The sequence below is a fragment of the Gadus chalcogrammus genome, chromosome 18, assembly GCF_026213295.1.
Source record: "Gadus chalcogrammus isolate NIFS_2021 chromosome 18, NIFS_Gcha_1.0, whole genome shotgun sequence".
In the NCBI taxonomy this organism is placed as follows: Eukaryota; Metazoa; Chordata; class Actinopteri; order Gadiformes; family Gadidae; genus Gadus; species Gadus chalcogrammus.
The window spans coordinates 15,983,497-15,997,345 of NC_079429.1; the positions used below are offsets into that span (position 1 = coordinate 15,983,497).

A 13,849-nucleotide genomic window follows, 5' to 3' on the forward strand; every position below is an offset into this window, starting at 1 on the left:
CTGGAACAAGTGAAGCAGTTCTTTGAGCAGCAAATGATTACAAACGGCCCACCATACAGCAGCGTCCCATGCCCAGGGATGAGCTGCTGAACTCGGGAGAGCAGACCTCTGAAGACGAGGCTGTGTTCCCTCTCGGCACATCCTCCAGTCCACTCCAGACATCGGCAGTGCAAACCAATCAAGTATGATGGTATATGAATTTAGACCTGATTTTATTTGCAGTAGGTGTGTGGCTGTAGTTTCATTATTTTACCACTAGGTGTCATCGTTGTATCGTAAAACTTGTCTGTGGTATCTTAGCATCATTATCTAAACTTTGATCATGATAATGGTTTCTTTGTAACAATAAAAGTATTGTTCTAAAAAAATACAATGTTTCATAGAAACTAACTGAACAAGTTCATGCATCAACTTTAAAAACGTAACCTTAGAAGTGTAATGATAGGGTTCTTATCAACTATTTAGAAAGTTAGCGGATGCAGTTATGCAAAGTGATTTTAGGGAAGGTTGCTCTGGGACGGCTACAGGTAGACTGTAGAAGCTGGCTATGTTAGGGTGTGAGAGAGGCCCTTCCAGGACCCTGATGTTCATCTATTCTTATTTTATTTCCCTCTCTCACTGTCTCTCTCCTCCCAGGGCTCCTGGTCTGGTTCTCCTCTGACGAGCCAGAGTCTGATGGCCCCCATGAGACTTTGCTGGATTCTGCATAGGGCCCCCCAGGGGCCTGCCTGTCATGATTCTTAACAGTATTGGCAGCTCCTACTAGAAATTATGGGGGGAAACATCCTTTTTACAATAGTATTGTATTAGTATTGTATTTGCATTTTCGCTTATGCTGTGGTACTTTTATTGTTATTAGCTCTAGTGTTGTTCAAATTCTGTTGTCAATAACAACGCAGTGCGCCATTGTGTTTCTCAGTTTGTACACAGAACCTTCTGTTTGTGGGTGACTTACACAAGTGTGTTTCTGAACGGATGAGTGGTAATGTGGGATTAATTCAGGTGGGTATGTGAATGGATGTGTGTTGGTTTGTGCATGTGTTTAGAAATGGTGGGGGCGGGGTGAGAGAGAGAGAGAGAGAGAGAGAGAGAGAGAGAGAGAGAGAGAGAGAGAGAGAGAGAGAGAGAGTTTACTTAAGGGTTAATGAATAAGTGATTGGGGCCCCAGGGGTTGTGGAGAAAAGTTCTGTGGAAACAATCTTCTTTCCCAGAAGGAGGGGGAGTGGAGGAGTCTGAGGTGTACACCACACACACACACACACACACACACACACACACACACGCACACGCACACGCACACGCACACACACACGCGCGCACGCACACACAAAATGAACCATTTCAGAAAGAGTAGGAGAAAGAGGAGGTGTGTGCGTGCCTGCAGCTGTAGCCCGTGAGTGCTGGTAAACTAACTAGCACGTACTTGACAAGAAGAGAGAGAGAGAGAGAGAGACACACGCATTGAACTAAAGAGCGAGAACCAGCTGTCAGGAGAGAGAGAGGGGGTAGAGAGACGGAGCGAGAGAGAGAGGAGGAGGGGTCGAGAGACATGGAGAGAGAGCTATAGAAAGAGAGAGAGTGGACTGGATGGGCCGTCCCTCTGTACGTGGGAGGAGGCAGACTGAGAGGGATTGAGAGAGACTCACAGAGTGAGTGAGCGAGTGTGTGTGTGTGTGTGTGTGTGTGTGTGCATGAGGCAGGGAGCAGGAGAGAGAGAGAGAGAGCGCCAGAGAGGGAGAGAGGGCGAGCGAGTACGTGAAGGAACGGGAGCAGTTGGGGTCTTGGTGGAGGCTTGTCTTCAAGGTCCATGCAGTGAAGAAGAACCAGAGGAGTTCCACGGCTGGTTCTGACCACGAGAAACCAACTCACAGAAACCAGAAGAGAGCCAACAAACCCCTCCTCCCCTTGAACCCGTCTCCCTCCCCCCCCACCCTCCACCCCCTCACACCTCTACCCCCCAAAGCCTTGAGGAGCTGAGGAGCAACAGGGAAACTTAGGGGCCACAACCAGAGCCATGGAGCAGAGCCGGAACCTTGCCCAGCTGGTGGCCCTCCTGCTGGGTCTCCTGGGGTGCCTGGGTGCCCTGGCCCGGGACTCTGAGTTCCAGCACCACCGCTACGAGGACATGGTCCGTGCCATGTTCGCCGTGCAGAACGAGTGTCCCTACATCACCAGGATCTACAGCATCGGCCGCAGCGTGGAGGGACGCCACCTGTACGTGCTGGAGTTCAGCGACAACCCCGGCATCCACGAAGCACGTGAGTTGGGTTCCCTTCGCCCGCCGGTTCTCGTTTTTTTTTTTTTCCCGCACACGCGCGTGAATATCAGATCACCTTACTGACGGTTTGGCAGCGAACTGACCGTATGTCCAGTTAATGAATTGACGTGTACAACTGTACTCGACCCACACCCCCAGACTCACTCCAGTTAGATTTTATTTTAGTCAATTGCATGTTGCTCTTTACATGGTTTGATTATTTTTTTTGTTGTTGTGTTTCTTTCGATGGTTTTCTTTCATGGCTTGTGATAGACAATGAAGAAATCTGTGTGAGTCACTCCAAACTGATTGTAAAACACAGTGAACTGACTTTCTTGCCCGGAACTGGACAACACAACACCAAACCAAACATCTGAGGGTGCATCACCCAACTGTAGAATTGGACACTTGCTTTCTCTTGCTTACCAACTTAATTTGACAGCCAACCGCCAACCAAGGGTATGGCACACTGGCCCGATGGGGTGTTTGTCGGGGTTCTTCTGGGCTGGGGAAGCACCTTAACATCTAACACAGGACAGTTACAGGGGGTACTATAGGGGTTAGCGTGTGAGTCCCAGCCCAGAGGTTCTGGTTTTGATCCAGAATGTGTGCAGCCTACCAGTAGGTGTTCTAGGGTATGATGACCTAACCCATCCATGCTCCCTATTGACACATCTTGTAAAAGTACAACTAGATGACTAAATGGTAAACCCTAAGCTCAGAATAGAACACCAAGCTCGTCTCAGGAAATGTTTACTTTGTTGGTTGATCTGAGATACCAAACATGTGTGTGTATTCAAGGAAAGGAATCTCTTTTTAAGGCTTTTTAGGCTTTTAATCCAAAGTATCTACGGCAAACAGGTCAACAGCTCTTGTCTGTGTTTAAGTGTGTTTGTCAAGCTGTACTTTATTAATCCCAGAAGGGAAATTTGTTTGCATCGTCCCCTTTTCTGGCGGGAGAACCAGAGGTAAATCAAGGACTCAAACATAGTCCTGTTGGCGGTCGGTATGCATGTTCTGCGTGCCAGGCTGAACTGAACTGTGGGGGGCCCGTGGATTACTACTGCAGATGAGGGAGAGAATGTGAGGTTTTCCTTCTGCGGGTCATATTTCTGGATTGTATGTTGCCATGTGGTTCCTAGTTCTTCTGAAGAACAAATTATTATATAGCTCCCTTGGATGGGTTCTCTCTCTCTCTCTCTCTCTCTCTCTCTCTCTCTCTCTCTCTCTCTCTCTCTCTCTCTCTCTCTCTCTCTCTCTGACTCTCTCTCTCTCTCTCTCTGACTCTCTCTCCTCTTTCTCTCGCTCCTCTTTCTCTCTCCTTCTCCATCACTGGGGGGGTGACAATTTGTCAGGAAAGCGTTCAAGATGTCTCGCTGGGATGGGTTTTGAAGATTGTCCTCAAACAATGGGAGCACAGACAAAAGATTGAGCGTGTGTGGGACATCTGCGGTTGATTTCCAATGTTTTTGTTGCCTCATTGATGTGGATGGAAACATGGTGTGTGTGTGTGTGTGTGTGTGTGTGTGTGTGTGTGTGTGTGTGTGTGTGTGTGTGTGTGTGTGTGTGTGTGTGTGTGTGTGTGTGTGTGTGTGTGTGTGTGTGTGTGTGTGTGCGTGCGTGTGTTTGCATGTGGGGGTCTATTGAGACAACATGGCAGATCGCTACGACGAAAAGAGAAACCAAAACCAGAACAACACTGGCGGATCTTGGTCTCTCAAGGTTTGGTTTTTTAAATTGTTGTCTCTAAATCCGTTCTCCTGGACCGTCAACACACAATTGGAACCAACACTCTGCCTTGGAAGCCTCGGCCATGGAACATACCGGAGACGTCAGCGATGCCGGCGCCTCTCCATGAACCGTGGTCACCCTAGCTAGCCCCAACACAAGCATGCAGCATATTGAGGTGGACAACACGGCAGCCTGCGGCGAGCGCCCAGCTAACCACCAGGCTCACATGCCTTCAAGCCGCCCCCGTTTGGCCGCTGACCTATCCTACGCTCTGACGCTACACGTCGTTCCCTCTCTTCCTCAAGCCAGTCTCCTGTCCCCGTCCCGTTCCCGAAGGCATGACAAACTTCTGCTCAAAAGCAGAAAGACTTGAGGCGATGACACGCAGCAGAGGAGCACAGGTCGGAATCAGACCCGCGCACCTCATACGAGGTTAGCACGTTAGTTGGAAGAGCCATAAAGCCAACCCTCCCTCTCTTTTCCCCCCCACAATGAGTTCATCCTGCTCATGAACGCACAAGATAATCGACAACACAACACAACCGACAACACAACACAACCTGAGCCAGAGGCGAGCCATGACTTCAGCGGAGATGTACTTTCTCCCCCCTGAGTTGTTTTGTCCCTCGCTGCTGGAGCCGTCGCTGCCTATCTCTGGCGAGCCGCCGCGCGGACTCACTGGACGCTTCCGGCGCCAGAATAGAAGGATGTGAGGGTGTTTCCCGGCAACAACAGGAAGTGCGTTGTTAGCGGCTATAGGAGCGGAGCTGGGAAGAGTTGGGTCTAGGGGTTGGTCAGGGCCGTGCACGCTGTTCTCTCACACACACACGCGCACACGCGCACGCACGCACGCACGCACGCACGCACGCACGCACGCACGCACGCACGCACGCACGCACGCACGCACGCACGCACGCACGCACGCACGCACGCACGCACGCACGCACGCACGCACGCACGCACGCAGGCAGGCAGGCACACACACACACACACACACACACACACACACACACACGCATACACAGGCACGCACACACGCACGCAAGCACATACACACACACCACAAGTGCATGCAGTGCTGAGGTCGGCGTTGTGTTTCCTGGACCTGGGTTGGGGGGTAGGTTGGGGTCAGTAGGTCAGACTGGAGGATAGATTAGTTAAGGGGGGAGGAGGAACGCCATGTGCAGAGAACTCTCATTGTGTTTTGAATGCCGTTTGTGACGTCAGTCGTCATGAATGACTTCAGACACACACACACTCAGACAGACGCAAACACACACACGCATACATGCTCACCCCCTTGCGTGCATGCAAGTCCATTTCTGCAAAAACAAACAAGCACGCACGACTACCTCGACACAGACGTGCAAAGACACGCACACACGGACACACACACAACCACACACATACAGTATCGATCTACAATCAAGGTGAAATTGATCTGTTTTCTTAAATTGAAGGAAAGTATTATATTGTTCTATTGTATGACATCTGATAACAAACGATAGAAAGTACAAATTCCATCCGTAACAAAGGACGGGCTGCAGAGGGCCCACATTCAGAGAGCTGGACCCCATCCCCCCCCCCCCCCCCCCCCCAACCCTTCAATCCTAGAGTAGAGGAGGTGGAGAACCACTTTAAACCTCCACTAGGATGAATGTTTTAGCTGGACAAGACGGCCCCGTCTTCCGGCTTCCAATTTGTGCTTCAGTGCTGTTTAATTAACCTCCCTCCCCCCCCACCATCACCATCAACTCCCCTGCCCATCAGCCCCCCTCCCCCCCAGGGTCCGAGTGGGCACTGAACAGCCATATGCATATAGAGAGTGGGGGGAGGGGGGTTGTTTGGATAGGTGGCTGTCTCAGCAGAGCTTGATTACCATATCCAAATAATCCACGCCAGCTCCAAATCACATTCCCATAGTCCCTCCACCTCCCCCTCCTCCCCCTCCCCCTCCCCCTCCTCCCCCTCCCCCTCCTCCTCCTCCTCCTCCCCACTGCGTCAGTGCGCTGGTTTGCTCTGGGGTTTCAGACCTGCCAATCAGAGACTCTCACAACAACGCTGAACTCCGGAAACCCAGGGGGATGTCTTGTGAAACGCACACAAGACCCAGAATGAAGCACCGCACGTACAGCAATAGACATGTGAGGACATAAACCGGGAGCCAGTGAGTGACGTGTGGCCCCTAAAGGACATTGATCTGAATGGATCGGAATTCAGGGTGAATCCCTTTGGAGAGAAGCTTCTGCAATAATTAACATTGACTCATTTCTTTAAGCAGATGCTTTTATCCAGGTTGATTTACAAGTTAATCTAAGCATACAATGTTAATCCAGCATTGCTCTAAAACAAGTTAGAATGCAGAGTAGCCATAGGGATTGCTTGGAAGGGAATTTTATTTGTTACCTTAAAAGGTTTTGTGCACAGGAAAGTTTAGATTCTGTTTTGAAGCGAGCATGTCCTCTTTGAAATGCTCAGTGCTGAACCGTTACAGTGTCTAATTTAAGTGTGTGCAAAGTACGATGCTTAAATTACAGAGTTTTATACCCTGGAACAAATTGCTGGCAAAATCCTCAGGCAGGCTTCAGAGACTGATAATTACAGGACAGAAGCCACGTCTAGAACACACACTACAACACATAACTAGAACACATAAAGACAACACTATACAGGATTGGACTCATAAATACAGCTCTGTACACAGAACTTCTTCACACACGACTACAACACTAAACAGGACTAGAAAACATAAATACAACACTAAACAGGACTAGAAAACATAAATGCAACACTTTTAAGGACTAGAATACATAAATACAACACTATTAAGGACTAGAAGACATAAATACAACACACAGGACAATAATACAACAGGACTGAAAAAGACGTACAGGAACACATTCAAGTCATTCTAAATGCATTTATGCAGACAAAGAAAAATGCAAATGTATGTTAATGTTTGTATTGTATAACTTATGTATATGTATGCATGCATTAACATGTCCCTGAGTGTGTGTGTGTGTGTGTGTTTCTATGTGCATGTGTGTGTATGTGTGTGTGTGTGTCTATGTGCATCAGTGTGAATCTTTGTCTGTGTATCTGCGTGTGTGAGTGCGTGTCCATATATGACCTCAATGTGTTTGTGTGCAAAGACTTCCTGCTCTTTATTGGACCAGGCTGGTGTCATTCTGTTTATTTTTACCCTGACGTTTGACATTTCCTTTGCATACCTCTTGCCACTACATCAGTGGACAGCGTCCATTGTTTTCGTACGTCAACTCGAACGATTACCTTTCTTCCGTAAACATATTGCAGTAAATATAACGGTATGGCAATACCGATGAAAATGGGGGATACAGCTAAACTGCTGCTCTTTCTGTTTTTCTTTCGTTCGCCTAACAAAGCCGTCCCCCCATCGAGGAGGAGTGGAAAACATTTAAACAATGTTGTTCTGCACTTTAAACACACTGCACTTTGCTCTTCATTTTATGTCTGCTGTTTAGAGGATATGTTGTTTTTTCTTTCTCCTTTTCAATTATGTGAGCCATACTGAATTAACAATGGCGATTTGCTGCTGAGAGATGGATTGCATTTATATAGCGCTATTCTAACCAGTGGCCACTCAAAGCGTTGTACAATATTGCCTCACATTCACCCGTTCATGCACACATTCACACACCGACGGCGGTGTCAACCCTGCAAGGCGACAGCCAGCTCGTCGGGAGCAGTCAGGGTGAGATGCCTTGCTCAGGGACATCTCGACAATCAGCTAGGAGGAGCCGGGGATCGAACTAGCAACCTTCCGGTTACCAGCCAAACTGCTCTATCTCGCTCTGAAAGTTCGCTCTTGGCGAAAGAGGGTGGGACCTCCTAACATTCTTCGGACAGAGCGATATCACTTTCAGTCACGTGTTTAGTGGTGAGAAAGAGGGAGGGACTTCCGACAGAGAGATACCTGTCAACATTACACGTTTTGTATAATACTTTGTCAAATTCTTCGTCAGAAAACTCCAAATGTATTCTCATCTCAATCTTGGATGTGGTTCTTCTTGTCATTGTCTTATTATTCTCTCTCCGGGGGAAATCTAACTGGTGTAGCCTACACCACTCACAGGAAGTAATAGCTTCCGCCAAAACGCTAACGTTCATGCGGCCCAAACGCTTTGTATGTGTTCCCTCACAGTGGAGCCGGAGTTCAAGTACGTGGGCAACATGCACGGCAACGAGGTACTGGGCCGCGAGCTGCTCATCCAGCTGTGCGCCTTCCTGTGCCAGGAGTACCGCGCCGGAAACCACCGCATCCAGCAGCTCATCCACGACACGCGCATCCACATCCTGCCCTCCATGAACCCCGACGGCTACGAGGTCGCCGCCAGGCAGGTACGGCTAACACGGGTAACACCACACACACACACGCACGCACGCACGCACGCACACACACACACACACACACACACACACACACACACACACACACACACACACACACACACACACACACACACACACACACACACACACACACACACACACACACACACACGGGGGTGGTGAGGAGAGGGAGGGGGGGGTGGAGGTGAGGGGAGGGAGGGGGGGAGTCGGTGAGGGGAGGGAGGGGGGGAGGTGGTGGGGAGAGGGAGGGGGGGTGGTGAGGAGAGGGAGGGGGTGGAGGTGGGGGGGGGTGGTCAAAGTTAAAACCTGTGTCAGAATGTGAAATTATTGCATTTTAAGTTTGATATTTGTGTGTGTGTGTGTGTGTGTGTGTGTGGGGGTGGATGTAATCATTACCTCACAAAGCGTGCGGCTTACCTAGACACACAAATACACACACATACCCTTACACACACACACACACGTCTGGAGGACTCACTAATTGCGTGTCATGCGGTTGCGTGTGTGCGTGCGGTGCTCTGCGCGCGTGTCTCAGACGGAGCTGCGTGCCTCGCTGTAATTTAGCGGCTGATCGCGCTGCGAGGCACCGGCGTGTCAGGGAACACAAGCACCCCCCTACCACCCCCCCCCCCCCCCCGCCCCCCCCCACACCACCATCCACACACACACAGAGGTCCATTGTGCTTTTCCTTTGGAGGGAGGGGGGGGGAGGAACGCACATAAACCACACGGTAACCTCCTCCAACAGGATCGCCCTGGACCCACATCTTTCAGTTGTGTACCTCTTCAGAGATAAATCAGAGAACATGTTAGGTAACAGAGTTATGTAAGGATCCTACGATCAACGGCTTGTCATAGAATATACAATAGATAATACACCCTATGATGCATAATGATCACAATACAATACAAGGTGGTATACCAGAAGTGCATTTCAACACGTACTTTGGCAAAACCTGGATTTATAAAAATAAATAAAACTGAAAGTGCAGAAAGTGGTGTGTGGGGGGTATTGGATGTCCCCTCTTGTCTCCAAGAGGGCAGCGGTAACCAAACCCTCAACTCTAAACAGTCAGGCTTCATTCTTGGTGAACCTCAGATATATTGCAATAGTTCCTCTCTGTTGGGCTCCAGCTGGCTCCAAGTGTCCCTGTTACCGGGCATCAGCCCCAGCCAATCAGAAACTGGTTCCAACTGATGTCATTGGGCACCAGCCCTAGCCAATGAGAGACTTTTTTGCAGAAAGCAATAACCTTTAATTTAGATTTTTTTCTTGGCTTTGATGGTTGATTGTATCGTTGCTCTTTAGAACCAACCAGAGTGTTTGATTGTGTGTGTGTGTGTGTGTGTGTGTGTGTGTGTGTGTGTGTGTGTGTGTGTGTGTGTGTGTGTGTGTGTGTGTGTGTGTGTGTGTGTGTGTGTGTGTGTGTGTGTGTGTTCAACAGGGCCCAGAGTTCAACGGGTATCTGGTGGGCCGGGGGAACGCCCGGGAGATGGATCTGAACCGTAACTTCCCGGACCTCAACGCCCTCATGTACTACTACGAGAAGACCAGCGGCCGCAACCACCACCTCCCTCTGCCCGACAACTGGGAGCAGCAGGTACGCACGCACACACACACACACACACACACACACACACACACACACACACACACACTACCACAGAAACAGCTGTAGATTCAGTAAAGGTTAACCCGAGATTATACCCTCCCAGTCATTGGATTGGCTAGTGAAAGATGGGAGCGACACTGGGAGGGCCAATCAGCCGTCCAATGGGGCCAGCACTTACCCCCGTGGCCCTGCCCCCCCCAACATCCTCCCAAACTGTTCCTGTTCCCCAAATGTGCATCGGTTGTACACTTCCGTCCCGTTGCATTGTGGGTATAAGCAGTGCACTATGTAGACCACCACTTTTGTCCACAACAAAATGGTGACGCCCTAAATAGTGCCGTATATAGGGCACACAAGGCAGCCAAATGGAGCACAGGCCTGGACCGCTCTCCCAGGACGGCTGTGTGTTTTTCTCACAGCAGCAGCTAATTCCATCCAGGCTCCCAGCGACCCACGGATGGAATGGGCTGTTACATGCCAACCCTGTTCTCACACTAGTATCTACAGACGGACTCTCCCTGTTCTCACACTAGTGCCTACTGATGGACTAACCCTGTTCTCACACTAGTGTGTACTGGACTCACACTGTTCTCACACTAGGGTCTGCTGAGACTAACCCTGTCCTCACACTAATATCTACTGAGACTAACCTTGTTCTCACACTAGCTGGTATATACACACAAACACAAACACAAACACAAACACACATACTACTTTTGAACACTTTTGTAATCTTCCACCGTTGTGATGCCAAGTTACCCAGCTCGCATGGAAGCTAGCATAACATTTCTCTAACGTGTAACAGCCACAGCCCCCACCTCCCACGGATATGTAGATAAAAGACCCCCCCCCTCTCCACCCCTTCCTCTCACCCACAAGAATTACAACTCCTAGGTCCTCCATCAGAGGTCCAAGGTTAACACGCTTTCATTGGCCACCGAGATCTGGCACGAGCCAATTGGTTGCCAGTCAGCACTGTTTATTGTTCTTTCAATTCTCTGGTCGGGGACACGGAGCACCTCTGGTCTACTCGTGGCTTCAGTGGAGAGCCACAGTTAGCATCACAGCCTCTGAAAACACTTAGAGTGGAATGTGAAGGTTCCTAGCGAGCCCCCAGCTAGCAGGACGCCACTGCCGCGGCGCTGTGGCCCCAAACAGTTTGTGTGTGTTTGTGGAACAGTGTGAGTCAGTTGTTTCTCTTCTATTTCAATACACGTAAAGCTTTGCGGAGCACAACAGTAACACGCTCAAGGAGTTGTTTTGCTAGCGCTCGAGCCATTGCCCCTGTTAGGATCTTAATCAGTCCCTTAAAAGGGGATTGGCTGAGTGGGTAAGGAAGGTCAACGTTGAACACAGCGGGAACTCTGTTCTGTGCAGGAATCACTGAACTTTTAACTGCAATTTCAAATGAGGACATGGACACTGTTTCAAAGACACGCCTGGTGCAAATGATCCTGTACACATCACTGGGATAAGGGAGAGAGATCATGGCTACTAACCACTGGTGGTTTGGTGAGGCCTCCCTCCCTCTCCAACCAATCAGCCCCTGATTTGTGGCAGAGCCTTTTAAACAGTCTGGCTCCATCCATTCCCAGGCTGATGATGGTATGTTTGAAGGCCAGGTTGTTGATGTTGTGGAGGAGGCCAGCTGGTTATTTTAAACATGAAGGCTAAGTTTCCATGGGAGACCGTCATAAGAGGGGAAGACAGAATACGTCACAAAGCTGCTTTAACAACACAAAGTGGACTGACTTTCTGCCTCTTCACTCGGTAACCATTGATGTGATAATGAATATTGATAGTATCTATTGGAGCCCTACAGAACTATGAGCTGTGATTATGGTTAAATCTGAATGTTGAATGATTTCTGTGTGCTAAAGCCCCCAGGGCTGTGCTTTGCTACTGCATGGCTGTTTGAACCCTAATGAATGTACCTAAGCAGTCTTTGTATAAGCGTTGGCTTATTGTTTAGATTGCCTGTAGATTCGCCCCGCTCAAACAGTGGCCTACTTCAAGAAGGCCACTGAAGGCCACTGTTAAGTCAACATGCGAGGAACATGAGCTACATGTCATTAGTTCTTTAATGTGGATAATTTCACGCAGCCAAAACGTAGCTTGCAGAGTCAGGGGAAACTCCAGCTTACATATTTTGCAAACAATTCCTTAGAAACAGCAAGGCAGCGACCCAATTAGCTGGAGACAGCCCTCGGCCTCTCTGCCCACCCTCTAGTGGAACGTGATTGTAAGTAGACCTGGTGGCGCCCGTCTGGGCCTCCGGTCAATTCTTTCCCCGGGTTGAGTTTCCATTGGTAAAGTGCAACTATTCAGTGTTCCCTATTTAGCAGGCGCTTTTATCCAAAGCTTCTTGAGGTTAGGATACGTGTCATTGAGGAGCAGGGAGCCACTCCGGTGCCTTCCTGCTCTTAAGAGGCCTACAGGTAGACTGTGGACATTGGGGTCCAACCTTTTACCTTCTGGCGCCACAAATTCTTCACCACCATTACCAGTCTGTCGATGTCGTCCAGGTCGATGTGGTCCAGACGTAGCGTCCGTGTTGACGTTGTCCTCTGTTTCAGGTGGAGCCAGAGACCATGGCGGTGATCAAGTGGATGCAGAACTACAACTTTGTGCTGTCGGCCAACCTCCACGGGGGGGCCGTGGTGGCCAACTACCCCTTCGACAAGTCCAGAGACCCCCGCATCCGGGGCCGGGTCACCTCCGCTGCGTCGCCTGATGACAAGATCTTTAAGAAGGTACCGTTCCTTCCTCCGATCAGAGGCCTACTGCTGACTGAGGTTGCGTAGATGTCTTCACCACGCTGCTGTATAAAGCGGTGCATGCTAGCGGTTTCATCCGATTTCTTAATCACGCTTTTCCTCAGGAATAATCATGAAAAGCATTTATGGATCTTGTTCTGTCTCACGTGTGACTATTAGGATCTCATCTTGGTCTTAGTCTGAGTTTCTGAAACCAAATCTAGCTGCAATTTAAGCCTAAATCCATCTCTAACTAAATGCAAATGATTACTGATCCTGAATTAGAATCTGAATCTCTTATTCTAAATCTAAATCTGAATGTAGCATTTCATCTAATTGTAAACATGAATGAAATTATAAATCTAAACGTGGATTTACATCTAACGCTAAACCTCAATGCAAATCTAATACATGAACCTAAACCTGAATCTGATTCTATTCCAAACGCTAGTTGGCCAAAGCCTACTCGTACGCCCACAGCTGGATGCACGAGGGCTGGAACTGCGGAGACTACTTTGAGGAGGGGATAACCAATGGGGCCAGCTGGTACTCTTTGTCCAAAGGTAAGACCACCCCCCCGGCCCTCCAACAGCCAGCCCTCCAAGCCAAGAACAACAAAGATGTCAGAAACACAACATGGAACTCAAACGTTTTCCATTCCCCCCTCCATCACTTTCTGATGCCTATACTCTCTTGCCCTTGCGGCTGGGCTGCCAGGAAAACTGATATTTCCTCTTTTTTTCTCACTGTGTGTTTCTCGTTTTTTACTTTCTCTGTCTGTCTGTGAGCAAATTCCAGGAATAACTAGGAGCAAATATTATATTCATGTTGGGTGCAGAGTGCAAATATTAAGCAACAATTTGCAGGGCAACACAGCCGGAAAACAGATTATGTCCAAATCACAACAGCAACGGGGAGAAGCGAGAAGACAGTAAAAGCGTCCATAGACCTTTATGAAGCACTTGGGTGAGAGCACTTTGAGTAACTGCCTATCTAACAGTTATGTAACAGTTTAATCTTTCTAGGAGCCCTTTGGACCAAGGGTTTAGGGCCTGTCTATTGATTAAATCTTGATTAGCTGAGTGGAGAGTGAAGAGTTC

At 49.1% G+C, this 13,849-nt stretch overlaps 1 protein-coding gene across 2 annotated transcripts in view; it reads left to right on the forward strand.

The window, feature by feature from the left end:
- Positions 1 to 1,633: 1,633 nt before the first annotated feature.
- cpn1 (carboxypeptidase N, polypeptide 1) overlaps positions 1,634 to 13,849 on the forward strand; it is a 19,153-nt gene continuing 6,937 nt past the window's right edge. The window contains exons 1-5 of one of the 2 annotated variants that reach the window (XM_056577230.1): positions 1,634 to 2,258; positions 8,172 to 8,383; positions 9,826 to 9,981; positions 12,570 to 12,746; positions 13,201 to 13,312. In XM_056577230.1, the coding sequence (XP_056433205.1) occupies positions 2,015 to 2,258; positions 8,172 to 8,383; positions 9,826 to 9,981; positions 12,570 to 12,746; positions 13,201 to 13,312 (901 nt within the window). In that variant the 5' untranslated portion in view covers positions 1,634 to 2,014. The remainder of the gene's footprint in view (positions 2,259 to 8,171; positions 8,384 to 9,825; positions 9,982 to 12,569; positions 12,747 to 13,200; positions 13,313 to 13,849) is intronic. The other variant, XM_056577231.1, reaches the window with a different exon arrangement.